Source organism: Fundulus heteroclitus, chromosome 13 (genome assembly GCF_011125445.2).
Source record: "Fundulus heteroclitus isolate FHET01 chromosome 13, MU-UCD_Fhet_4.1, whole genome shotgun sequence".
Lineage (NCBI taxonomy): Eukaryota > Metazoa > Chordata > Actinopteri > Cyprinodontiformes > Fundulidae > Fundulus > Fundulus heteroclitus.
This window is the reverse complement of record NC_046373.1, coordinates 39,959,707-39,986,529: the sequence shown is the minus strand read 5'-3', so window position 1 is coordinate 39,986,529 and position 26,823 is coordinate 39,959,707. Positions and strand designations below refer to the sequence as shown.

The following is a 26,823-nucleotide window of genomic DNA, read 5'->3' as shown; positions in this document are numbered from 1 at the left end:
CAACCTTTAGGATTGTTTAGCAAATAGAATAAATTAAAATAACACTTAAAGGTCCAGAATAAATATAAAAATGTATAAAAACTGTCATATCTTTAAATACAGCAAAAATATTAAAATATTTCAATTTGAATGTAAATTAAAATTAATGGTATGAGAATAAAATAAGACAGGAGAGTATAGCAGAAATAGGCCATTGCTTTCTGTTGATCAACTAGTGGTTTTTCTATTGCTTGTTTAAAAAAAAAAAAAAAAAAAAAAAAAAAAATTTGACCCAATCTGTATAATCTGATTGAACTTGACTTTGTAAAGTGCCTTGAGATGACATGTTTCATGAATTGGCGCTATATAAATAAAATTGAATTAAATTGAAATTGAAATTACAAGCAAATTAAATCAAAATATATTAAAATAATTTTTTTTTATTTTCTCCTCTCTATAACAACACTGCAGCTTCTCAGTCAGCGGCTCATTTTTTAACGAGCTTTATAAATAAACTATAAATGACTTTTATTCAGGTTAACCTTATATAAGCGTTGATGTGTCGGCAGTAATAAATAATATTCTGCGTCGTATCTCTGCTCTCCGGCGGCGGCGTCTCACCTTTCGGCCGACGTAGACCGGGATGCCGATGACCATGGCGGGGACGGCGATGCCGGCAATCAGGGTGATTCCCACCGGAGCGCCGATCAGCGTTCCCAGCTGCCACAGGATCTTCTTCTTCCTGCTCCAAGGCTTCTTCCCCCAGAAGGTGCAGCCAGATGGACTGATGGGGGGGAAACCAGGAGGAAGAGGATGAAGTGATGAAGGATAACAGACAAGGGGGCAAACCTAGGTGCTGCGGCATCAACGCTGTGGCTACCTGAGGTAGTGCAGGTCGGAGATCTCCTTCATGCAGAGCCAGCAGAACTCGCAGCCGCAGACGGCGCAGGTCATGTGATTGCAGCTGCCGTCGTTCATCTTGATGATGTAAGCGCCGCAGCGAGGGCAGGGCTTGATGTCATCAGCTGGAGACACCAAATGAGACGAGTTCAGGCGACGGCAAAGCTAGCGACCGACAATTCTGCTTCAGTAAAGGTTGTTAACATCGAGAGAGGCGAGAGTTCCTTTAAGTCTGAAATTTATTTAAATGCAGCTTTTAGGAGTTTATGAAGCGATGAAGGTTTGTGAACGGTCAACTATCTGCCTCCACTGGGACAGATGTGGAGAAAACTTTCAGAGAGAACTTAATGCAGAATTTTCTTCTGAAATAAAATAAAAACACATTTAATGTAAGAGTCAAAGCGAACCTGGGTGCTGAGGAAACTCAGGCCATGCAGTTTTCAGAAAAAAACCAAAAAGACGGCAGTTTTTCCTTCCACCAAATCAACTGAGACCACTTTAATCTTCTTTCCTTTTCAGAAATACTTTGAAGTGGTGAAACGTTCCTTGCTTGGTTTCATTCTGATTCTCCTTTGAAGAAACTAAAACTGCATGTGGGCTTCATTTATCAAAACAAATAGTTTTTTATTTTACTGCCAGGAATTGACTGCTTGTTGTAGATAAAAAAAAAAAAAACTCTTCCGCTGCTACAGGAAGGACTCTAAACTCTCTGTCGGGGGTAATAATTTTGGAGAGTTGAGCATCAGGAATAAAGCAGGTTTATTGATTCAAGTAGCTGAAAAGTGTCTCGATTTTTTACTTTATGCCCAAAGATCCCTGATTCAGCATCGTAGAAACTTTACCACACCGTCCAACCCTGAGAGGCAGCTCAAACTGAGCTCTACTGCAAAAAGGAAACTAGAATTAAGTAAAATCTTCTTGAAATTAGTGTATTTGTCCTTGATTTGAGCAGGAAAATAAGACTGTCTGCCAATGGAATAAGATTTTTCCACTTAAAATAGAAATAATTCATCTTTATCATCTTATTTCAAGTGCAGTATAACTAATTATTTTATTTTAAGGGTAAAAATACTCATTCCATTGGCAGATAATCTTATTTACCTGCTAAAATCAAGGACAAATACACTAATTTCAGGATAATTTCACTTACTTTTAGTTCCCTTTTTGCAGTGGAGGCTGCAGACTGCGATCCAAAGCTCATCAGAGTAATGGACCCAAAGACTGCAGCACTTTGATCTCTAATGCACCTGAAGTTGCTCCAGCCGGTTTGGGCGACGCGAGCACAAAGCAAAGGTTTCTTTTTTCTGCTGGTGTTTCTGTGTAGTGCAGATCTGACTCAGCTCGGTCCCCTCCGCTCTGTTTCGCTTCGCTCTGCTTCGGTTTGTTTCAGCGGTCAGAGACTTTTAGATTTTCTGTCAGAGCTTCTGAAAACTTGAGGAAGATTAGGAGAGAAGAATTGGCAGCTAGAGGGATTTACTGGATGGGTTTTTAATCAAAGCAGGATTAAAGGCGTTCATGCAGATAAGGGTGTTAGGGTGAACAGGATTCCTACCCAACACCCTGCAGTGTTTTACGTGCTGCATGACTCTGATTGCATCACAAAACAACACCTCAGCAAAAACCGAGGCCTCGCTGGACCGGAGTTCCTGCTCCTGGAATATTTTCACGTCACGTTTTTGCCACGGTAGCGTTTATTTCTGCTTCTTTATAAAAATGTAAGCAGGACTGCATCGCATAAAACAGAATACTTTAAGATGTCGGGCTGGAACGAGCGACGCATTTTTCTGTTAATTACGCAAATTACTAGCAGATGCTCTTGACATCCACAAAACAGGATGTTAGAAATACGACTTGTGGCCGTTAAACTTGGAGACGTCTGCATTTCTTCTCAGACTCCAACCAAAAAATGGGTTTTCAGGTTTAAAATGTAAAGAAAAAAATTGCAGTTCAGATGCGGACAGCATGCAGAGCTGGGGGAAAATGTTTTGGTCTCTTACAGAACGTTTCAGTTTCAGCTCAAACACATTTTAACCTGTTAGCTGGTAACTGGTAACAAATCCTCTTCATCAACAGGGAGGATTTTATCCCCTTTTGCTGAATCGTTTAAATTTTGTCTCGCATGAACGGTCTGCTAAAGGTCCAGACTTTGACTAGGCCAGTGGTTTGAGCCACTCAGGGACTTGTTGAGGCTCAGGAAATGACGGCCGGACATTTCCTGCAGGATTTTCCGGTAGAGGCCAAATCCTTCAGGTCTAGAAGCAGGAAACCAGCTGAGACGTCACTCTACCGCCGCCAAGTTTGACTCTGGGTTTGAAATCAGTCTCACAGCAGATTTAACGGGACGGACACCATCCACAGAGGTCCGGTTTTGCCTCATTAATCAACAGAATCACTTTGTTTCTCGTCTGTTCTTTAGAGATCCTACTTCATGACGTCTGACAGGTTCTGCAGCTTGGTTTAAAAGATAAAGTCCTGGGTATGCTCTGTGAAAGTGAACCAAAACTACTCCAACACAGGACCAGGCTGGATTGGAAAGCTTTCTTTAACCTAATAAATAAAATCATCGTCTGAAAACCGCTGTTTGTCTGTCTGATGTGAAAAAGTTGAATATCTGAAACAAATAAAGTAACAACTAAAGCAACCATTAAGAGGAAAAATCCCTTTTCACCGAACCGCCTGCCAGGTGGTTTGATTTACTTCTGTGCAACAGAACCATGTCGGCATTAAACTGATGAGGCACAAAAAAAAACAAAACATTGTCCTGGACCTGACCCGAAGTTCTGGTGACATTTAAGAAGTTTGACAGGATGCAGGATGCTGCAGTGATGAAAACTGTCGAGAAACTGTGACATAAATAGAAACAGATGACTGATTTAAGCACTTCGCACTTCCTCCAGCGGTGGGAACGCAGCGCAGCTTCTGCAGCAGACGCCTCGCAGGGTTTTGATGTCGACAGACCGAGCAGATGGATGTGTGATAAAGTTCGACACAGTCGCAAAGGTGTGAAAATGGTCGTTTCGAACAGGAAATGCTGCTGGTGACGACGCTGCACGCAGATGCATGTGTGCACGGCCCGCGTTAGCCTGTTGCTAAGGTGGCAGACGAACACCAGCGCTGAGATCCAGACTCAGCGAGGTTTCCCAGCCCTGTGTTGGCTGCTGCGTTTTTTTTTTGTTTCTGGGCACTCACCTGGCCCCTGTTCCTGCGTGTAGCTGGGCGAGTGGCCGCTGTGGGTGTGCAGGGACTGCGCCCTCTGCTGGCGCGCCGAGTCGCAGGTCTGGTTGGGGTGCCATGCCTGTTTGCAGTGGTAGCAGAACTCCGCGCCGCAGCCCTCCCTGCGACACACCAGCCTGGGACAGCTGGCGCAGCCTGAGGCGATGACGGCGAAGCTGCGAGCAAAACACGGAGGAGGCACAAATAAATGAGTCAGAAACAAACATTTTCCGATCTTATAACGCACTGACGGGCAGACAGTTACGGCATCGCAGAGACGCATCACGAGCGCCATGGAGCCAATTTAACGTGCAGCAGCCCCGATGAGGAGGATCCTCACACCCATTTTACACCTAGGTTCTGTAGAACCTCAGACGGCAGGTCTTTTAGAGGGAACTGGGAATAAATAATGAGGCAAGCTGTCATGTAAGCTGTTTCACACCAGTCTCCAGGGAATAAATGTCTCCATATCAGAGAGGCAGCGTGGGAGTCAGCAATCAGTTGTGCAAATGGGTACAAAACTCCTCAGCAGGCATTTAAAAGCTAAGAAATTATGGATTTTAGTTTTTCTTTCCCCCCTCAACCTGTTCAACAGCTTCAGAAACAGAATATACAATCTGACGATGCGATAGTACGATGATGAGGAAGATGATAAAGTGTTTAACGTCAACTGGACAAATAAAACCAAACGTTGCATCTTTATCTTGCCTAATAGCTGTTTTAAGACTGAAAGATCAATATTGTTCTGAATTTCAAAGAGCTGAGGAGAGGTTATTATATTTGATTACTTTTGTTTAAAAAAATGTTTTTAATTAAAAAAACATGTTTATTGCTTAAATGAGACATCTAATTTGAAACAAATCTAACAAAACTGGTAATTAAAGAAGCATTGTGGAGGATTAAGTGCCACCTAGTGGAAAACTGTGGCATTGCAGATAAAATTAATAGCTGCTGCTTTTGTCTGCACTGTACAAGGAAATAAAATAAATGTGAGTGGCAGCAATATACACAGACAGTCTCTGGATAAAGCAAGTGTTTGTGTGGAGTCTGGAGCATTTGAATGAGCAAAGATAAAAACTAGAAACTTGGACTCGTGGTCTGAGACTGGAGTCCTAGAACCATTTTTTATCGTCTGTAATGAAGAGAGGAAGGAAACTGCAGACTGCAGCTTTTACTGTGAAAAGATGAGCTGATTATTACCCAGTGAAGTTGGTGGATTACTATGGGATGTTAACGGCTCCTAACAACCTGTTCATGTTGGCTGTAGCTTCATTATAACAACTACATGAACGTCTCTACAAACTGAATGCCGCATTAAATGAGTCTGGATCATTTCGGAACAAAATAAACGTAAATTACCTCCGACATTATGTCGCTGCCAAGCTAACTGCTACATTAGGAGAACGCTTCCTGCTGGAAATGTAAAAATAAAAGCACTTCCTGTTCAAGCCATTCAGATGTTTAACGTTCATTTATTTACCTGCTAAGCTTTGTCTTGTTTGTAATTTATTCCCTAAATTAGAACATTTTTTTCATTTTAGAATTGATAAAGTTTTTAAATGTGAATATTTAGAAAAAAAAAACATTTTAAGTATTATCAAAACCTCTTCAGAAAACCCTCTAAGCCAAATTTAGTGGCATATATAATGACGTAGTGGACAGCATGAAGACAGGGATAAGCAGTTATTATAGAGACAAAAAAATGCAAAAATTCTACATTAACATTTCTATATTTTTTATAGCTTAAATGTCTATGTATAATTCTAATGGGGTAAATAATACATTTTATCAGTTTTCTAAATAATGTAGAGCAGCTTTGAGCTAATTTTTAGAAGGTAAATTAAGTTACATGATTAAAAGATTTGAGAACTTTGAACATTCGGCAACCAGAAACAAAGCAGGCGATTAACAAGAGACTTAGATATAGGAGGGTGCCAATCACAGGAGCAATCACAAAAGAGTGGATTATAAAAGGCTGACAGAAAGCTAAGTGGCTGAAAACACGTCGCTGGAGCGGAAGGAGAAGAAAAGCACGCTGGGGCGTCAATATTTCTCTGCTCTCACAAAACAAAGCTGTTTGTGCTATTGGGGCTATTAAAAGGGAAGAAGAGCGCGGCAGAAATGATAACGTGACAAACATTTTATTGTGTTGCTCCTCAAACTGGCAGCTCGGCCTTCCGCATTAACGCCTCCTCAAACTCTGTGACAGGTCCGCTCTCAGGACAGGGAATTAGCAGATATCAGCAAAGCATCCCTTCTTGTCTCCTAATGAGAATCTGAGTCCAAATTAACTCCGTTATCTCTGCATTGCCACGTGTGGAGAGGTCAGACGTGAAAGTCGCCACATAGAAAAGCAGGAAATGTAATGGTGAAAGACACGTAACGCTCGGCGGGTCGTGAAGCATAACCTGTGCAGCTTGATGGTCTGATAAAGTGATGAAGAACCTGCCTCCAACAAGCTGGACTCTCTATCCAAAAGGAATGATAGCCCAACCCTCGGCTACTCTACACAGACAATCTCTCCTCAGTTAGATCACAATATTCTAGTTATTCAGAGCCGGGGACGGGAACAAACGGGCTCTGTTCTCTCTGGTTACCAATGCCGCACCAATCAGACTCTTTCCCTCCACACTTCAACTCTACTGACCCCTGCAGCTCCCTGATGTCTTAGTACTACAATGGACCAGCTATACCAGCAGCTAAACCCCCATAACACCATCAGTTCATCTCCCTTCGTCCTTCTGGTCACTGTCACTTCAGTTACTCCTTTCCATCTTTAACTGGTCTCTGACATATTTCTACTCACTGGGAAATCTAAATCGTCCACCTGCCATCATAATTCTTTGGTCAAAGCCCGTCTTCCAGCTTCAGTAACCTTCATCTCATATCCAGCCCCCTCTTCCTCTCAGAGATTCTGGGAAAGACAGTTGCATTCCAAGGTCATTCCCCCCTCTGCAGTGCCAGTTCTGCTCCCACAGAAAAAGTCCGACTCAAAATAACAAATTACCTCCTAATGGCAACAGACTCTGCACTGCAAAAATGGATCTAAAAATAATTAAAATGTTCTTAAAGTTAGTGTATTTATCCTTGATTTGAGTAGGTAAAATGGATTATCTGCCAATGGAATGAGTATTCTGACCCCTAAAATAAGGTAATTAGACATCCTGCACATGAAATAAGATGATGGAGATCTTCTGGTTTCTCAGGTACTCCCCTAAACTGGTTACAGTTCTATTCAATTCAATTCAATTTTATTTATATAGCGCCAAATCATGAAACATGTCATCTCAAGGCACTTTACAAAATCAAGTTCAATCATATAATACAGATTGGGTCAGATTATACAGATTGGTCAAAAATGTCCTATATAAGGAAACCAGTTGAATGCATCAAAGTCCCGATAAGCAGCATTCACTCCTGGGGAACCGTAGAGCCACAGGGAGAGTCGTCTGCATTGTACATGGCTTTGCTGCAATCCCTCATACTGAGCAAGCATGAAGCGACAGTGGGAAGAAAAACTCCCCATTAACGGGAAGGAAAACCTCCGGCAGAACCGGGCTCAGTATGAACGGTCATCTGCCTCGCTTCTGTCTCCCCGGCCGGAATCAGATCATCCAGTTAAAAACAGCGGCATCCGAGACATCTCTTCTTTCTCAAGGTGTCCCCCAAGTTTCTGTTTTCAACCCTTTACTTTTTATTGTCTTTTTATTGGAAAGACAGTGGCGCAGGAGTTAGTGAGTTCGTCCTGTAATTGGTGGGTTGCTGGTTCGATCCCCGCTCTGACGGTCTCAGTTGTTGGGTCTTTGGGCGAGACATTTCACCTGAATTGTCTGGTGGTTACTAACATGGCTCACCACCGTCTGGGTGTGAATGGGTGAATGACCGACTGGGATTGTCAAGACTAGTTAAAGTGCTATACTAGCAATAAAAAATTGCTATACTAGCAATAAAAAAATAAAAATAAAAAGTGCTATACTAGCCATTTACCATTTTACCCAATCTCCTTTCCCTTGGCCATAACTTTTTCATTGCAATGCAGATGACACCCAGGTCTCCCACCACCCTCCCTCCCACTTGGTTTTCTTCTAACTTCATCAAAACTACTATATTCCGCCTATAAGGTGTCTATGAGCCCCCCGGAGGAAAAGCCTTAGCCCCAAATTGCCTACAGAACTGCATATTGGTGCATGACCCTGAATTTCAGAGAGTGTGGCTGGGTGAAGGTGGCTCTAATGTAAAGCGCTTTAACTGGTCAGTATGACTAGAGAAGTCCTACATAAATTCTGTCCATTTACAGTGTGTATTTTATAAAAAAAAATTATATAGAAATCACTTATCAGGGTCTATTTGCAGTGTAATATGGGTAAGGTGCAGTGTATGAACTCATACTGAGACTTTTAATGTGCATTTCCACCAGCACTGATGGTGGGCACAGCATGAGATCAAGTATCATCGTTATGAGGCAACTGTTTTAACAGTTCGAGATACAGTGGCACATAGTAAGTTGTATATTAAGGTGTAAAGACACTGTTACGGCCACGTGTCTTTATACAGAGACAGATGTGGGGTATTTCTGATAGTCACACTAAATTGAGGGTAAGCGACGGGCTGTGATGAGGATGGACGAGGGAGCAGAAACTAAAACAAAACCCAGAATGTTCACTGCCTCTCCTCAGAGAGACTCCAACATACGTGCAGAAATCGTTACCCGTCTGGACAATTTGCTTAGAAAAAGAATTCCACTTTGTTTTCAACACCATCAGCGACTGTGATGCAAATCAGGGCCAAACCGTTGAGACATTTCAGCACGAGTGAAATCAAAACACGCCACCCGGTCATATCTGTTACAGGACTGAAGGAGGAGCTGGGATGTAAAAGGTGGTGGTGGGGGGGGGGGGAGAGCCAACGTGCTGCATGCTGAGAGGAAACGTGCTCAGACTCTCCTGTCTGCGTTGCATCTCCTCTAAGAGCCACCTGGGAGTCCTGCTGAGGCTGTAAAGGCAATGCTACGACACACACACACACACACACAGACACACACCAACACACACAAACACACACACACACACACACACACACACACACAGACACACACACACACACACACACACACACACCAACTAGCAGCAGGTCCTAGCCAGCGCCACAGAAACGTTCATCCCACCTCCGCCGGCCGCGAACGCCCAGAACACGCCACCGGGATGCGCTCATGCGGGTCCGGCACGTACGTATTGATCAGTGTAATTAAGCACCGTTACCCCAGCAACACTGCCTCTGTGCCACATTGATAGTCGCCATGGTAACTGGCAGCCGGCGCCACGGCAGCGAGACGAGGCTTGGCTCCGAGAGGATGCACGGATCTGGCATTCACGGAGGACGGGTTCTGATTGGCCCACTCCCCGCACGGAGGACTGGTTCTGATTGGCCCACTGCCCCCCCCCCCCCCCACCGGCCGAGCACGGCGGGTCAAAGGTGAAACCACGGCAAACAATACGGACACGGCGTGTTTCTGCGATCGATTCCTCCTCCAAACACGGTTCCTATTAGCCATTAAATTCTGCTCGGTGTTGAGCAAACCCAGTCATGTTTTTAAAAAATAAACTAAATAAACGAGACAAGCAGATTTTTTTAGTGATAATTTTACATCATCACAAACTCAGGAGTCATAACATCGAATAAAGTTGCCTAAACTGGGTCAGTATGACTAGAGAAGTCAATGTTTCTAAATGTAAAGGTCATTTAAATTTGCTAGCTTTAGGATGCATTTAGTTCTGCAATATATGCAAAACATTTTCAGAAAGAAAGAAACTAATGGTGTGTAGAATATTTTACTATAGCTAAATGAAGTATATTTTGTCAATAGGTTGCTTTTTCATCATTTTGATGCCATTTGCTATAAAAATCAAATGTCCAGTTGAAGAAAATGCATTAAACCTAAACATAAAAATACTGTTGGTTTAAATAATAAATGTTGATCTTTAAGCTAAAGATCAACAAAGTTGCCTAAACCACTTAAATTTAAATCTGAGTTCACATAATCTCTGTCTGACAGAACCTCATGTGGTAATTCTGGCAGAACTAAGTACTAACACCGGATCAGAACTGGATCTAAACACACCTGTGTCCTAAAAATTATACTTTTAGGCCCGTTTCTGCTACAATCTTCACAAATGGACCGAGTGTTTCCTCTAATTGATAAAATAATTATTTGAAAACTTAATTTTGTGTTTGTTCCGGTTGTCTGAATTAAGGTTTATTTGAGGATCCTGGACTTTTGGAGAAAAGGTTTGTGTGTGAGCAAGGCTAAAACAAATTATCTTTATTATTCTTATTATCTCGTTTAGAAAATAATGATTATCAACAACTTTTTCACTAGGCCTGATTTCTAAAGCTGTTTAGTGTGAAATTATTTGACTGGGACTTTTTCACCTTTATACCTAAATAGTTTTTTAGAATAATCGACTAAAAATACTTTACTAGATGCTGACATCTCAGAATTAACTTTTGCTTTTACCAGTGTTGTTTAAAACTGAACCAGTATCTACACTTACACTTTCTACTCATTTTGATTATAGTTGGATCTGAAAATCATAAAATAAAAACATAGAAACAAATCTTTCTTTAGCTTTAAACGTGATAAATGCACTAGAGAAGAAGTTCCCAGCCTGTCCTTCTCTCCAGTGAAAACCGTCAGCCCGTCTCTCGTCTCTGCAGCTCCGGATGTTTGTGCTGAATAACAATTTGGACTTTGTCAACCTGTCTGAATTAAAGAGGCGCTGAGTCACTGCTGGCGTCAGACAGAGTTTCGTCCCCTTACATATTCAGGTCAGCAGCCTCGTCTCCACTTTCTCAGATCCTGATTGTCAACACTGCCGTTCTGTTTTCGCTCCTAACAGGAAACTGCAGCTAAGAATCTGATTTATCTGAACTCACAAACAGTTTTTAGCTGCTCCGGTTCCCAAAAAAAAAATCAGTGAGATAAAGCCGACAGACTCAGACTCTTACGAGATGATGCAATCAGCGCGTCTTCACCAGGTTTTAATCACTCCGAGGAGAAGGAAAGGAACCGAGAGCGGACTGTGTGCGAGGAAGGCTTCAGACGATCCAGCAGAGCTAATCTTTGCACAATTGTTTAAGAAAAAAAAAAAAAAGGCGCCTTCAGGTCATTTCCATCTGCACTCATGGATGACTCACAGCAAACAAACAAGGAGGCCCAGAAAAACAGAGAGAGGTCCGATGACCGGATAGGTCTGATCGTGGGTGGAACCTTAATCAGATAAGGAGGGGACGGCTTGCTTTGGTTCGGGTATTTTCAATATAAAACCCAGACCTGTTAACCAACCACAGACACTAGAGAAAAACAGATATGACTACTGGATTTCACAATATATAAAATTACCTGAAAAACCACAATGAGTCATGATCATTCGAAACTTAACTCCAGAAATGACTGTGCGTTAAAAAAAAATGTGAGTGGGAGAAAGTAAGTGAAAACAGAGGTGTTTGTGCCGTATGATAAATTTATGGAGCGGCAGCAGCAGAAATAATGTTCCTGCTCTTGTTACTACTCCCTCGCTCCCACAGGGGGCGATGAGCGCATGATGCGGGCAAATTATGGAAAAGCAACAACCAAAGAAGAAACAGGGACAACCTCCAGAGTACCCGGAGAGAACCGCCGCATGCACAGGGAGAACATGCAGGCTCCACGCAGGAAGACCTCAGGCTGGGATTTGAACCACGGACCTTACTGCTACAAGGCAACAGAGCTACCAACTGCACCTTTCTATAAATTTATTTCAGAAATTAAAAGGCATTATGTATTTAGAACAAGAAATTTCCAAAAGAGTTTTTAAAGGGAACCAAAGCCTCAATAGAGTCACTGGTCGCTATGGTGATTCCCACCTTTTCTGGGAAGCAAGGTAGCGTGAGATGAAATTATAATTCTAATATCAACGTGCAAAACCCGATATATTTAGTAAAAAAAAAAAGATTTTGCTTATTAAAGAGTCAAAGCCTTCAGGTGGTTGTATGTGGGATTTTAAAAATGAGTTTAGAAAGTTTTTATATGAAGATATGACCGCTTAGAGAGACACCACAATGCCATCATCACATTAACATCAACTCTGAGATAAAACTAAGAAAACTAATTATAAAAGCTGAACAGTGACATTTAACAGTTGCAACAGGAACCAAAATACCACCTAAGCCCCTAAAGCCCAACTTTCTGTGACTTCAACTGTTTCTACTGTTAATTATGGCTGAACTGGAAACTGAGGTTCGCGCTTCCCTTTTCAATCTGTTGGGAAATTCACACGTTTACTAAACACTCTATACTATAATGTCTTATTATCTAAAGTTAAAAGTCCCATTTCCTAAATAAGCCTCAAGTTTTCATTGAATGGGGTTTTCTCAAACAGGAGGGGCAGCCAATCAAAAATGTGACGGAAACACAGCATAATAGGGAAAAAACATCCCAAATTATAATAAGTGATCTTTAAGGCTTTTTACATTGCAGTCCCTAAATGGATAAATATTATAAACAATCGTTTCAGGTTTGAAGACTACCTATAATATTATATCTTCATTGGGGGGAAGCAAACCACATGCATTCTAATATAAATGTATTTATGTCCTGTAAAGAAAGAGCTGCTTAAAAAACAACAGTTTTATGTTAATTAAGAAATATTAACATTGTTAATACAGAACAACAATGCTGGGGGAAATTTATCAAGTAATAAAAAGTCTAAAAATCATGAAATGTTATAAATAATGTGTAAATCTATGTTCTAAAAGATGAATCAACTTGAAATAAGCTCCATGTAAACTGTTTCGCTTTAAATTACATCCTGTTATTTTCATTTAATAAATGTAAATAAGAACTGGGCTTTTTTTTATACAAATTTACATGAAATAGGTGGAATTTCCCCTAAATGCACACATACCACCTCATTTAAATGTGTTCAAGCACAGCAACCTAAATTTGCATTTCAAAAGTAGCGGCAAAATATTAAACAGGCACATAAACTTTAGTTAGCTCACATTTATTGCACACAGAGAAAGCTTTGGGGACACTTCCCAGGATACTGCGTACATTTAATCCACTGAGATACACGTTAATGTTTTACCTGCCTTACAGCTGGTCTGAGGCCTGAATAAAGTCAAAATAACAAAAGGTTAGCGTTTAATACTTCATTATTAGATGCTTTATCCTAAAAGGTTCTCAAGTGTAAAATCGAAAGTGATCTATGAGCAGATATGATGGTTTAACTTGTGGGTTTTATTGCAACACAGTTGCACAAAAAAAGGAAATCCTTCCAACGCCACGCTTCAGTTTTTATATTTCTGCCACCAGATGCCACTGCACCGCCCAGGCTGCACCTTTAAGGTTTGACGGAAATATGGAAACTATGGGATAGCAGTGATGGAAAAATAATAATGGAAGAAACAAACCAGCACCAGTGAATGATTTCCTAGTAACTGAACGGACTTAATGCTGAATCAAACCCAACCAACAGAGATCTGACGTTTCACTTTCGTTTCTAATCACACAAAGATATAGAAAAGATTTTATTTGATTCAGGAAGCTCGAGGTCAGTTGTAAAGCTTTAGGTTACTTTCACATTTACGGTAACTTCATCTAAAACCTTGTTTCCCCTCTTCAGCTGCTGTCAGACCAAAAGTCAGAAAGTAAAGACGCTAAATGAGATTTTTTTTGTTGTTGTTTTTTCCAGCCACGGCTCAGATCCTGTGGCTTTCCCCTCTGACTCTACCTGTGCTTTCTGAGCCAAAACCAGAGCAGCAGAGAAATCTGACATCCTGAAACCCAAAGACAATGAATCACTCCTGCGCCGCATGATCAAACAGCCGCCTCTCATTTGTTCCAGAAACGGAGCCGCTCAGCCTCCGACTCGCTCCGACCACAGAAGCAGCTCTAACTCACTTACTGATTCCCACTTTCAGACTTTTTTTTAAATCTATTTTTTAGTTATCCGGTCGAGTCGCAGCATCTCCTGCTCAACACCGTAAACTTCTTCCTTATTATCTGTCACAAATAAAGGCTGAAGGGGCGATTTAAGCCTCTAACTAAAACTTCCTGGTTTTTACGCGTTGCAGAGGGGGACTTCCCTGAAAGATGTGACTGATAAGAGACAAAGATATGTGCGATTTACATAAGAGTGATTATGTCACCAGGAGAACAGGAACTTAACTTCTGAGGCGCCTTAAATGGACACAGACTGGAAATCGTTATTTAACATTTTTAGATCTGGCAGTTTTAGCATTTTATGTCTATAGTAGCTGCTTTGTTGTTGCTTTTCTGGTTGTTATATTGTCTCATTTCCTTTGTTCTGTTTTTGTCCTTCTTTGTTCACAACTTGGATGTTTTTGATTCAGACGATGGTGTTTGAGTCTCGTTTTACCACTCCTGGGTTTCTGACCTCTAGATTTGTCTCAATTTTTCTGAATCTGAGGCTAATTTTTTTTTTTCAGAACAAATTTGGGGTATTTCACAGAGTCAAAGCCGGACGGCTACTTACCCGCAGTCGGGCGCCGGGCACCATCTGCAGTCGGGGTCGGAGGCGAGGCACCTCCTCAGCAGGAACTCCTCGTACTTGTCCAGCAGGGCGGCGTCGTCCAGGATGTCGGCCACCTGCCGGGGGACCAGCCTCTCGGCGCACTCGGGGCAGCTGAGCTGGACGCGGCTCTCTGTGATCTCGATGCGGAGGTACTGGCGCAGGCAGCAGAGGCAGGAGCGGTGGCTGCAGCCCAGCAGCTCGGGCAGCTGCTCGGCGGGCTGGCGCACCAGGCACAGCGGGCACTCCAGGAGGCTGGGCTCCCCGGCCGCGGCGGCTCCGCCGGGGGACGGCTGGCTGGAGGAGAGCGGGTCTGAGGCGGCGCCGGAGGCCGCGTCCTTCATGTGCGTGGCTGCCGCGGTGGTCGTGGCAGAGGCTGCGGTGGGCGTTGAACCCAAGGCTGAAGGCAGCAGCTGCTGCGGTGCATGATGGTGATGCGTTAGAGGAGGGGCCGCGCCTCCTTTGGGGCCCCGTCCGCTTCGGGAGCCCCGCTTGCTGTGGAAGAGGCTGTGGAAGGAGATACGGCCCTGGCGCTTCCCTGCTGCTCGGCACTTAGGGTTGGGAACGCCGCTCACTGAGGAGTGAGGCGACTCTGAGCCCTTTTCTGAGCCCATTTCCCTTTTCAGAACTCCTTAAAATTCCCACAAAGGGCTTCAAAGTGTGGTATGTTTCCTCGTTAAACTGAAACAAAAACTTTCTCCCCCTGACTCTTGGCTCAGATTGAAAAAACAAAAAAACAAACAAACTCCTCTGCTTTCTTTCACGCGAAACCAAACATTATCAGGAAAGGGCAGGGTGAGATAAGACAAACAGAGACTGAAAGAAGTGACGCAAGTAAGCCGGGAACAAGAAAAAAAAATCCCCTTCAGCTCCAAGTTTCTCTCCAACTTCTCCGTCTAAAGTTTCACAAAGAAAAAAACGAGAGGAGTAAAAAAAAAAAGGCTTTTCTCCTCTGAGGCAGACGAAGAAGTAAAACACTGTTACACAAAAAAAAACACAAAGTCAGTATCAGTCGGTAACGCTCCTACAAAAACCCAGGGGACAATAAAAACCTTAAAATCCACAGCTTGATGATTGTAACTCCTCTGGCTCGGAGCTGCTGATCCTCCCCGGCTGAATCCACAGCGACTGATCCTCTTCCGCTGCTGTCGCTGAATGCCGGCCTCTCTGAACGCTCCTCTCTGTCAGGGAGAAAGAGGGCAGGAAGTTAACACAAAGAGCATGCTCAGAATGACACGCACCTCGCCTCCCTCCCCGCGTCTCCGCTCGGCTCCTCCTCGCTCTCAGTCCAGAGCTGCGTGTGCGTCTGAACTGATTATCTGTGCGCTCTGACGGCCTTTAAAGACGTTCTGTGCCGTTTGGAGGCCGTGGCTGGAGGTCAGACGCAGAGAGGAGACGGGCTGCAGCCTCCAGCTGAACGCACGCCATCGTGTCTCCACGTTAAAAGCGGCCTCCCTCTCCGCCGTGCCCAGCGCCGCGAGCTCTTCCTCCACTTCACGCGGAGCTGGTACTGCTGTCGCCACGGCAACGCTCACTACAAGCAATCAAAACGGCGACTTTGGATCCGACGCACACGCTTAACGGAGTCAGATATAAAAAAAAACACCACAATGGCTGAATTTATATCAAATTGTAAAGAAATGTGCTGCATTTTTTTCAGACTATAAGGCGCACCGGATTATAAGGCGCATTAAATATTCTTCCCAAGTGTGTAATATCCCTCCTCCATGTCCACAGCTCTCTATCCGTCTCTGTCAGGAGGACAGTGTAGCTGGACTACACTGTCCTGTTTCTAACATAAGGCCAAAATAAATGTAACTTTTATATTAAATTAACTTACTAGGTTTATTGTTGCTAGCGCGTACTCCAGGCTGTCTTACATGAATGCACTTCTAGTTTAGACATTACAGTCAGGCAGTCTGGTAGACAGCTCAGGGGTCCTCAGGTAGTGACAGTGTACCGTAATGCTCCTAATATCCATTGAGTGGAGCGGCTTCATTGCTAACCAAAGTCATGTTTACACATTTTAACAGATTTTGTGCGCATTGTACCACATACAATCAGTCAGTAAACACAACGGTGATCATAGATAAGGAGCACCATCAATTTTTGAGAAGATTTAAGGATTTTAAGTGTGACTTATATTCTGAAAAAATACAGTGCTTGTTTTGTTTTTTGCTGTCAATCAGATGCTAAATTAAGTAGAGACAATTAGTCTGAACATTGCACCTGCCATAAGTGTAAATTTAGGTATGATGCTAATTAGCATCACTAGGCACTTGAGGATTAAAACAAATGTTTTGATCTCAGAATGTTGATTAGTTCAACAAGACTTAAAACTGTTGCTTTTTAATCATCATGGTGTTTCAAATACAACTAAATGCTACAAAATGCCTTTACAGCTCTGTCTCGTGAGCTCCAATTCCTTTTTTTGCTGTAAAAACAACACAATCATTGAAGCTAGCTATTAGCGCTGTATGCTGATCTTGAAGTCAGAATAATGGGCAAAAATCAGTCAGTGATGCAGTATAGCTTACTTTTTTATTTTTACACTACTTTTTACGATTACCTTTAGACCCTAATTAACCGACTGGTAGGATAATTATTATAGTGCTATAAATCAATGCACTCAAACATGCCAAGTAAATTACCTATTGAGCTGTTTATATTTTGGTATTTCTTCTATTTTGGCAGTGTTAGTTTGTCATACTGAAACGTCTAATTACTATCTAACGTATAGAAATACCAAGTTTAAACTTCCAAGAATGTACAAACCACATGAGAACAAAAATAAAATTTACAGCCTTACACATAAAACATTTCCAAGAACGCACCCTTCCTCTATATTCACATATAGGCTAAACACACACGAGCTCATAAAGTAACATACAAACCAAAAAAATGAACAGAATGTACACAAAAAGCTGCATACATACAAACATGCAAGAGTTCACTTGAATATAAATAACTCTTAACATGCATGAACACATTACAGACACACAGAAGCCCTATACTGTGCGCACACACGTAGTTGTGAATGAACACTCTCAAATGAAAAGTAATAATTACTTTAACACAAAACACACATGCTAATTATGTCCTCACTGCAATTACAGACTGTGTAAGTGCTTCTATTCTGGAATGGAGACCTGCAGCAACAACTCTAGTCAAATGTGCCGTTTGGATCTCCAATTTTAAAGTTAAAAAGACACGGCAAGGAACATTTATTTATATAGAACATTTTACCAACAAGACAATTCAGTGTTTTACATGATAAAAAACGTAGGTACATTGCAGTGCCATGATAAAAGAAATATGAGTTGGACTATAGACTGAAATTAATTATGTTTCAGGTAACAGTTAAGATAGACCAGTAAATAGCAACTTTAAATAAATATGCTTTCACCTTGATTTAAAACATTTTAAGATTTATTTTTTTCATCAAAGGAAATTATAGCACATGCAAACACTGATTCCTCTGATAGATCTGCTCAACGCTGTATTGAGTTCACAGTCACCTGGTGACATTGTAATATAGAGCTGTGTGTCATCTGCATAGTTCTGGTAATTTATCCTGTTGGAGCACGTAGATATTAAATACCTACACAGAGAAGACTCAAACCACTCACTGTTGGTGCTTTGCTGCTGGAAATATTTCCTCAAATTTAATTTCGACAGCCTCGTTTAGCCAGTTTTCAACATCTGTGTAACATCTGATTAAAAATTAAAAGAAATAGTGAAATCTGGATATCAGATCCAGTCAAAGAGGAGAGGTAGCAGATGTACAGCTGGAGTAAAAGGGGGAGTAGTTCTCCTCTACATGTCTCTGAGCCATAGAAATAATTGACATATGATGAAGTAGGAATGTGTGTTAAACTAAGATGTGGGTGCAAAAACAAACCCCTGAATATTATACTCCTAGGAGACCTTCATACAGCAAGAACTTTTTCCTTTTACTCTGACAGCTGTCTACTGCAGGGAACATACTCACTGCTCGGAAATACTCTGCACAAGCATAAATACCGATCATGTCGTTTCCACTTTTATACTATTGTCCTTATTACTGTTTTTTTATTCAGATCAGTGCCGGGTTGAGTAATGTGTGCCTGAGACATCTGCCTGGTTAAAATGTACTTTGCTGTTACCAGTACCAAAGAATGAGCTGTGCAGGTTTGTGTTCTTACAGAAAATGAAATCCAAACACAACAGCGTTGGAAAGACAAAAAAAACACTCACTCAGCAGTGCAGATGTTTTCTGGACCCCCCTGCCAACCAACAAACATTTAACCAAGCCTCTGTGATTGACTTTACAGTCACAAATCTGATTAAAGCCACTTGTCTAAAGGTCTCTCTCCCCATCCCTTTCTCTCTCTCTCACACACACACACTGAGTAATGCTGACCCAGTGAACGTCAGACCATTCATGTGATTACGACGGCTGCGTCTGTGTGGGGAGCGTGAGGAGGGGGACTCATGGCCGTGACGCACAGAAAAACATAGATAAGCCGACCGACCTGGGAGCAGCTGACAGGCTGAGCTGGATCCACAGTTTCCAGGTCAGAAAAACGAATTTCACAGCAGAACCAAACATATTCTACAGATCTGCTTTTAAAAACACTGCAGGTATCCACTCTTGTTCAATCTTCTTTTATTATTTCAGTTTAGTTTTGGGGCAAATTGATGTAAGATTTAAATCATTTCATAGGCCCTCTAGTGGTCATATTGTGAACTTCAACAACATTAAACAGGAATGAATGAATGAGATCATAAAACATTATATTGACTGATGAGTATCCTTCCTGTAACTAGAATAACTAAGTAACTGAACATGTTTCGATATGTGTAAAACATCCAGTTTCACATTGTGGATACCTGAAGCTGTTCCTAAAAAATAATCCTGGACTGCATGCATATGCTACATCTGAGGTCAGGGGAAAGAAATTGTTGCAGTTTTGTTGGCATTTGAACAACTAAAAGCAACAGGGTTCCAAAATATTTTGTTGCTAGACTTTCCCACGCTAAGATTTCCTGTAATCTTAAGTAATTTTATCTTATATCAAGTCATGCAAAACCTAACGGTGAATGCGGAAACTAAAGAAAGCTCAAATTGCAAGAAGATGAATGGTGGATGGATGAACATTAAGAGTTCTGTTTATTTATTCCTGACTCCTCTCTCAGCATTTCTGCCTTTAGTTTCAGCGGCGCAGGATGATGATGTCATCGGAAGATAGCGCTTCAGCATCCTCTTACTGCACATTTCACACAGTAGCAAACCTAATTTGACCCTCGGGCTGCCGCAAATTTCTTTGTACAAGTTGAACAATCCTGCCCAAAAAGTAAATATCACAGTGATGACCCAATAACACTAATTAATGTCACGCTACACTCTGCTGCCCGCAACGCCGAAGCTTCACCCAACTCAAATTTCAGATCATTGAAAATGAAAGTGATACAAAGGGTTTCCCCCCGTTATCTCTGAAATGCAACCAAGTAAAACATTCCCACGTCCCGATCTAGCACAACACTGATATCTAGGGATGGGTATTTATCGTATCATTTTATCAGTCTTGTGAGAAATGCTCTTATAATAAGAAATTCAGATTTATAGTGACAATGGTAAATTTGAATTAATGATGTTTGACAACCGCTCAGATTTACTGTACTGTCAGAAATGTTATTCCTACAATTTTCTTCTCCGAGGGCTTCATGAGAGCATCTGTGGATATAACATGTAATAATACAGCATTTAGTATGGATGAAGGGAAGCTAAAATAGGAGAAATATGATCCCTCTGGTTGATTTTCATCAGAACTCTTGCCGCAGCATTTTGGATCAGCTGAAGGCTTTCGAACTGCATTTTGTGGACTTCCTGATAGTAAAGAATTACAATAGTCCAGCCTTGATGTAACAAATGCATGGACTAGTTTTTCAGCATCACCTCTGGACAGAATGTTTCTAATTTTGGCGATATTCCGGAGGTGAAAAAAGGAAACTCTGGAAACCTGTTTAATATGGGATTTAAATGACATGTCTTGGTCGAAAACAACACCAAGATTTTTTACTTTATTACCAGAGGCCAAGTTAATGCCACCCAGATTAAGTGATTAATTAAGAACTTATTTTTTGAGGACTCTGGTCCAAAGATTACAACTTCGGTCTTATCAGAATTTAAATGCAGGGAATTTAAAGTCATCCAGCTTTTGATGTCATCAAGACATGACTGCAGTCGAAGTAATTGATTGGATTCATCAGGATTTATGGATAAATATAGCTGAGTGTCATCAGCATAACAATGGAAATTAATCCCATGCTGTCTGATAATTTTGCCTATCGGAAGCATATATATAGTAAAGAGAATTGGTCCAAGGACTGAACCCTGTGGTACTCCACAAGTGACCCTAGAGTTTGAGGAAGATTTATTATTAACATGGACAAACTGGAATCTGTCCGACAGATAAGATTTAAACCAGCCTAATGCTTTTCCCTTAATCCCTACAGTATGCTCAAGTCTTTGTAGGAGAATATTGTGATCAACTGTATCAAATGCAGCACTGAGATCTAACAGGACAAGTATAGACACAAGTCCATTATCTGAGGCCATGAGAATATCATTAGTGACCTTCACCAGAGCTGCTTCAGTGCTATGATGAGCTCTGAAGCCTGACTGAAACTCCTCAAGTAGGTCATTACTTTGTAAATGTTCACATAGTTGATTAGCAACTACTTTCTCAAGAATTTTAGATAAGAAAAGAAGATTAGATATAGGTCTGTAATTTACTAACTCATCTTGATCAACAGATGGTTTCTTAAGTAAAGGTTTAATAACAGCCACTTTAAAAGCCTGTGGTACATATCTATCATTACATTAGTCCAATTCCTTATATTGGCTACATATTGCTGGTCAGAGCTCTAACTACATCTCGGATCTTTTGCAATATTATAAAACATTAAGACTCATAAGATCATCTGAATCAAACCTACTCACCATTCCAAGAATCAGAACAAAACATGCAGAATCAGACTGCTCCCACCCTTAGCTCCAGTAAAACAAGGTTAAAAACACTTTCTATGTGCAACGGCTTACTCTTAGTGAATATTTATTTATTACTAAACTCTCTTTAAGTGTCTTATTTCATGTTTTTAAGTTTGTTTTTATTAAATTCTATGTAAAAGCACTTTGAGTGGCCTTTGGACCAGAATGTGCTGCACAAATAAAGATGCCTTGCCTTGCGGTATATCAAAAGCAACACTTGGACATCATAAAGCAAACCTGGTGAGATAGCTAACAGCGTAACGGCAGCTTTTCAGGACGGTTTTAGTTTATTTCTGCCTTTAAATCTGTTATTGAATATTAACTTGGAACAACGGTCGCTAATCTGGTCACAAAGATGTGGGATTCACTGCAAACTTTTAATCCAACATTTACTGTCAACGTGCGGCCATAAAATGTTCAAAGTTATGCATGTTTAACCAGCTGCTCTTCAATGAGTTCAAATGAAATAAAATCATAAAGTAGAACAACTCGGAGGTTTGTGCAGACGGCCTCTGACAGCGACAGAAAAGTAAACACAATAAACTGCAGTGATCAAGCGATTTCCCAGTAACTCAGTCAGATACAATCTACACACTTTAACACATCATTAAACCCTCCCTTTGTATTTAGAGTCAATATTAGTCAAAACAAAACCTTCACAGTGACCTTAACACCTGCATCTGATCGTATGGCCTGAGATAAGGACAGGAGGAAGTAAAACTCTTTGTAGGCTTGCAGTCCTCAGATGTGAGCCAAAGATAAGCTTCCTCAGAATCCCGACACGCTGCGGGATACAAGAAGAGGAAGGAGGTGTTTGTTATTCCATGTAACAACATCCGTTAATGGTACATCTGTACTAGACGGTCAAACTGCACATTTAAAGGTATACTATGCAACCGGGGTTGATTTTCCAGCGAGGCTCCCCCCAGAAGGCGAAAGTAAAAGTGCACTGTCGTAAAGATGCTCAGCTGTTCTGGTTTCTCCGACAAGCCAGGCGCGGTTGTTTTGAGCTTAGCAGACAGGCGAACGCAACGAAAAGTGGAAAAAACGGCAGTACAAACAATGACTAACACAGTGAAGGTATGAACATCAGGGTTTCCCGCAGCGCTATCTTGGCGAGGCGGCCGCGGCGGAAGGGTCTCGCCAACATAAAAAAAAAATAAAAATAAATAATAATAATAATAATAATAATAATAATAAAATTCGATATGCTTGCATGTTTATTTGACGTTAACACGCGGTTCTTTTTTGTTGCTTTCGCGCGTGCATATAGTGAATGGCAGGGCAAAAACACATGGAGTTCTCGCCGTAAAGCGAGACTTCTGTGTGTGCGGGCCGAGGGCTCCTGCAATTGCAAGTGCGGTATTTCCCCCACAGACCCCCAGGGCGGCTGAGAAAACCTTTGTTCGACCTGAAATGACTCATTTAATCATCCAAAACGGTATGGAACACATTAATTAACTGAAAAATGTTGCATAGTATGCCTTTAAGACGAGTCAGAGGTGATTTTGTGCAGAGCAACGTAAAGCTTGTGCTTGTTCAGCGCTTTAACTCGTCCGACGACCCCAAAGCGCTTTACACTGCAGTCAGTCTCCACGATTAACTATGATTATTTATGATCTACCGCCCCACATGCTCTGAAATTCAAACCTCCTGGTAAATTCATAATTTCACTGGATTGCGCTGGTGTGTTTCCCAAACTTAGACCGATTAAAATTAAGGAGCGAATCGTCACAGGTTTGATTCCAGAAGGTAAACTGATGGTGCTGCTGCCTGAAGTAAGTCAAGAAGAAGTAGGACTGCATGAATAATGGCCAAGTATTGGTTCTTTCATCTAAACCACTAAACTCAGGTGTTCCAATCAGTTTCACAGGAAATTAAACCCATCATCTGCAGACTACCTCTTGTGAAATAAATGGAAGTAAGGAGGTCAGTGAATAGCTGACATGCCGACTTTATGCGGCCTTCAGACTAGCAGCAGCAGCGCATCTTCTGGGAATGGGTGAGAAGGTGCAGTCAAACCTTAGATTAGATTAGACTTTATTGTCCCCATAGAGGAAATTTGTCTTGGACTACATGTGCTAAAAAGATCAAATAAACTGGCACCATAAACTACAATAAATAAACATAAAATGCACATATTACACATTACACCACAGTAAGTGCAGAAACATAAACATATACTGCACAATAAAAACATAAGAAATACACCAGACCACCGGCAGATCTAAAGTAACATGTAACAGACGTCCATGTTTGGAGGTGCTGAAGCCATTTAGCCATAAAGTCATTTTATCCTGATGAGATTCTGAGATTAAAGGCAGTAAAATCAATTCATTTGAATTTTCTGATGACTCGGTTCATCCTTTCTTCTACTAAACTGTTTATTTCCTGCTGTTCGAACCCCCCTGTAGACGTCTGTCGGAGCGCGTTTGATCAGAACCAGAACCAGCGATCACAGAAACCCGCCGTCTGCTCCGCGACGCCTGAACACTCGAACATGAAGAAGCAGCTGCTCGCCTCTGAAGACCGACGCCGACGATCAGAAAGTCAAACAGCGCAGATGAAACTCGCCGAGATCTCCAGCGTCTCTGAACCCGCAGCATCAAAGCTCAGAGAGCAGAACGCGTCTTTCAAGCCCCTCCCCAACCTGTTGCTGCTCCTTTAATCCTCTCAGCTAACAGTTAAAGCTCAGAAGCAGGTGACCAACGAAGCCAAGGCGTTAAACTTGGAACGAGCATCAGCGATTAGAGAAACGTGGCGATATTCTTCCTCTTGAAGGAAAATTAACAGACAGATTCCCACCAAATTCAGCATTACAGTTAAAATTAGATTTCATCCCACAACTTTAAACTTTGCCCAACTTTATCCTATGCTAAGGTGTCTCCATAAATAATTCCTGTGTTTTGTTTTAAATCATGAATAAAAATACTCAACATAAAAAGTTTTGGAAGCTCATTTCGTCCTTGTTAAAGAGTTATTAAATATGTGTTTTTGAACCCGTCGACACACGAACATTTTATTGGAGGATATTTAGCTCATTCATAAATTTTGCACCAGAAGAAATTTCCAAATTTTATATTTAGCAGCATTTATACTATACAGGCTCTCTTTTTTATTTTAAATGTTAATATTTCTGGACTTAATTTTCAACTTAAAGTGTTATAAGTATTTATCCCCTCGTAATTTCCTTCAGTTTTTCTTGCTTTTTCATGTGAGGATTTTATTTATTAAGGGGGAGAAAAGCTATTTAACCCAACCTGAACCTATGTGAAAACATGACTGCCCCCATTGTTTAATCTTCAGATTATGGAAAATTAATCATATTTGGTGTTTTTTTTTCATGAACTACACCCATCCCTGAATAGCTAGCCTAGCTAATCAATCATCTAATATCAGCGTCTGACAATAAAATACAGCAGAAAGAATAAAAATGCAACATTATGTATAATAAGCTTTTCTGAATTACTCAACCTGAGCATATTAAGCTGTTTTTGTGTAAATCTCATGTTACTGTGGTGTTCTCAAGTAAATCTCCTACAGGCCCAGTTCTCAGTGTGCTTTCCAAGCTAATTCAAACAAAGTGAAACAAAGATGTTTTCAGCTCAGGAAGGAATTACTGGATCAGATCCTCCTGCTTTAGGATGTGACGTCGGTTTTTAGGAATTTGCTGGCGTTCCTCCTCCAGATCATGATGGTCCTGAGATGCCATTGGCTCGTTCTCTGAACGGTTTAACCTTTTCCAACATGTGGACTAACTTTTGCTAAATGAAGCCGATGAATAAATTCGGGCTGCGTGACATTAGAAAATATTGCGATGACAAAATGAACTGTGATAAATGCCTATTTTCTTCATTGCTCTCTCTCTCATCCGTGCTTCCTTCACTCCGACCTTCAGCATTCTGGGCGGTACGTCATTAGTGTCTGGTGAAACTGGTTAAATATTATATTTACATAAAAAAAACACTTGGAATACATCAGCCAACAGTTATTGCCCTCTTTGTGATGTAAATATTGCACACATTAATACTGCGATGATGGTAAATTTGCGATATATTGTGCAGCGTTAGAATAAACCCCAGGAGAGCAGGCGATGGTGAGCGTGTTCATCATTAGGCAGATGGAGCTGAACGGTCTCAGAGAACATGCTTTGTTATCTCACACTTATCCTCCTACTCCTCTGCTGCTCCCAAACACACACATGCAGCTTCAGCTCATCAGACTTTCTGTCCTGCAAACCTGCTAAAATCTCGGCTCCTGCACGCGCTCGTCCTCATTTAATTACTCCAAAGTGCATTAGCCTGTTTTCCCGTTCCTGGTCTTTGAAAAGGAGGCATCTGCAGCTGCTGTCAGATGCACGGACAACATGCGGGTTAACATTTAAATTCAGGAGGAAGACATCCACACTAATTGTATGACAGGAGCTCTGAGCTCGGGATTGGGATAGAAAACAGTTTGTTTTTTTTTTTTTTACTGTTGGTTCTGTGCCGAACAAGATGGATGTAAGTCTCAACTTCTCCCTCCACCGCTCAGATCGGTATCTGGAAGCCACTTGAACACAAGCCGTCATCAGGTCTTCTCACAGACTAACAATTTGCAGAATAAAAACAAATAAGATACAGATGTTCTAAGATCCACTTAGAACTTCTTTTCCGTTGTTTTTTCTCTTTTGAATGCCGTGTGGGATAAATCCAATCCCTTCATGCTGGGCGTGGCTCTTCATGTTCAGTCATCGTTTTGCTGTGGCGTGCAAAAGGATCCATTCCTGATGAACCTTTTTACCTTTTTGTCTCATTATAACCACAAACTTTGATACATATGATTGGGAATTTATGCAATAGTCCACCACAAAGTGGTGCATAATCATTAGAAGAAAAAAGGAAGGATGGGTTTTAATTTCTTTCATAACTGAGACGCCCAATATAAAATCTGTGTGTCACTTAATCTTAGTATAAATTAAAATAACCCAGACTTCAGACATCAGACCAACACCCGGGTCATTTGGTACCGGGCCGCACAGAAAGTTGAACAGAACAGAAATATTACAACATTTCTGTTTTAATTATTGTGAAGAACGATGTTTTATTTAGAAAAATGGCTGGATTAACTCTTTCACAGCAACAAATG

General features: G+C 41.4%; 1 protein-coding gene across 1 annotated transcript in view; it reads right to left on the bottom strand.

Annotated features, from left to right (window-relative positions):
• The window catches only part of rnf19b (ring finger protein 19B), a 55,773-nt gene that overhangs the window by 7,657 nt on the left and 21,293 nt on the right, over positions 1-26,823 (bottom strand). Inside the window, exons 2-5 of the mRNA XM_036145767.1 lie at positions 14,628-15,844; positions 4,069-4,268; positions 860-1,004; positions 601-763 (exon numbers count right to left, since the gene is read on the bottom strand). Coding sequence (XP_036001660.1) covers positions 601-763; positions 860-1,004; positions 4,069-4,268; positions 14,628-15,277 — 1,158 coding nt within the window. The 5' untranslated portion in view covers positions 15,278-15,844. The remainder of the gene's footprint in view (positions 1-600; positions 764-859; positions 1,005-4,068; positions 4,269-14,627; positions 15,845-26,823) is intronic.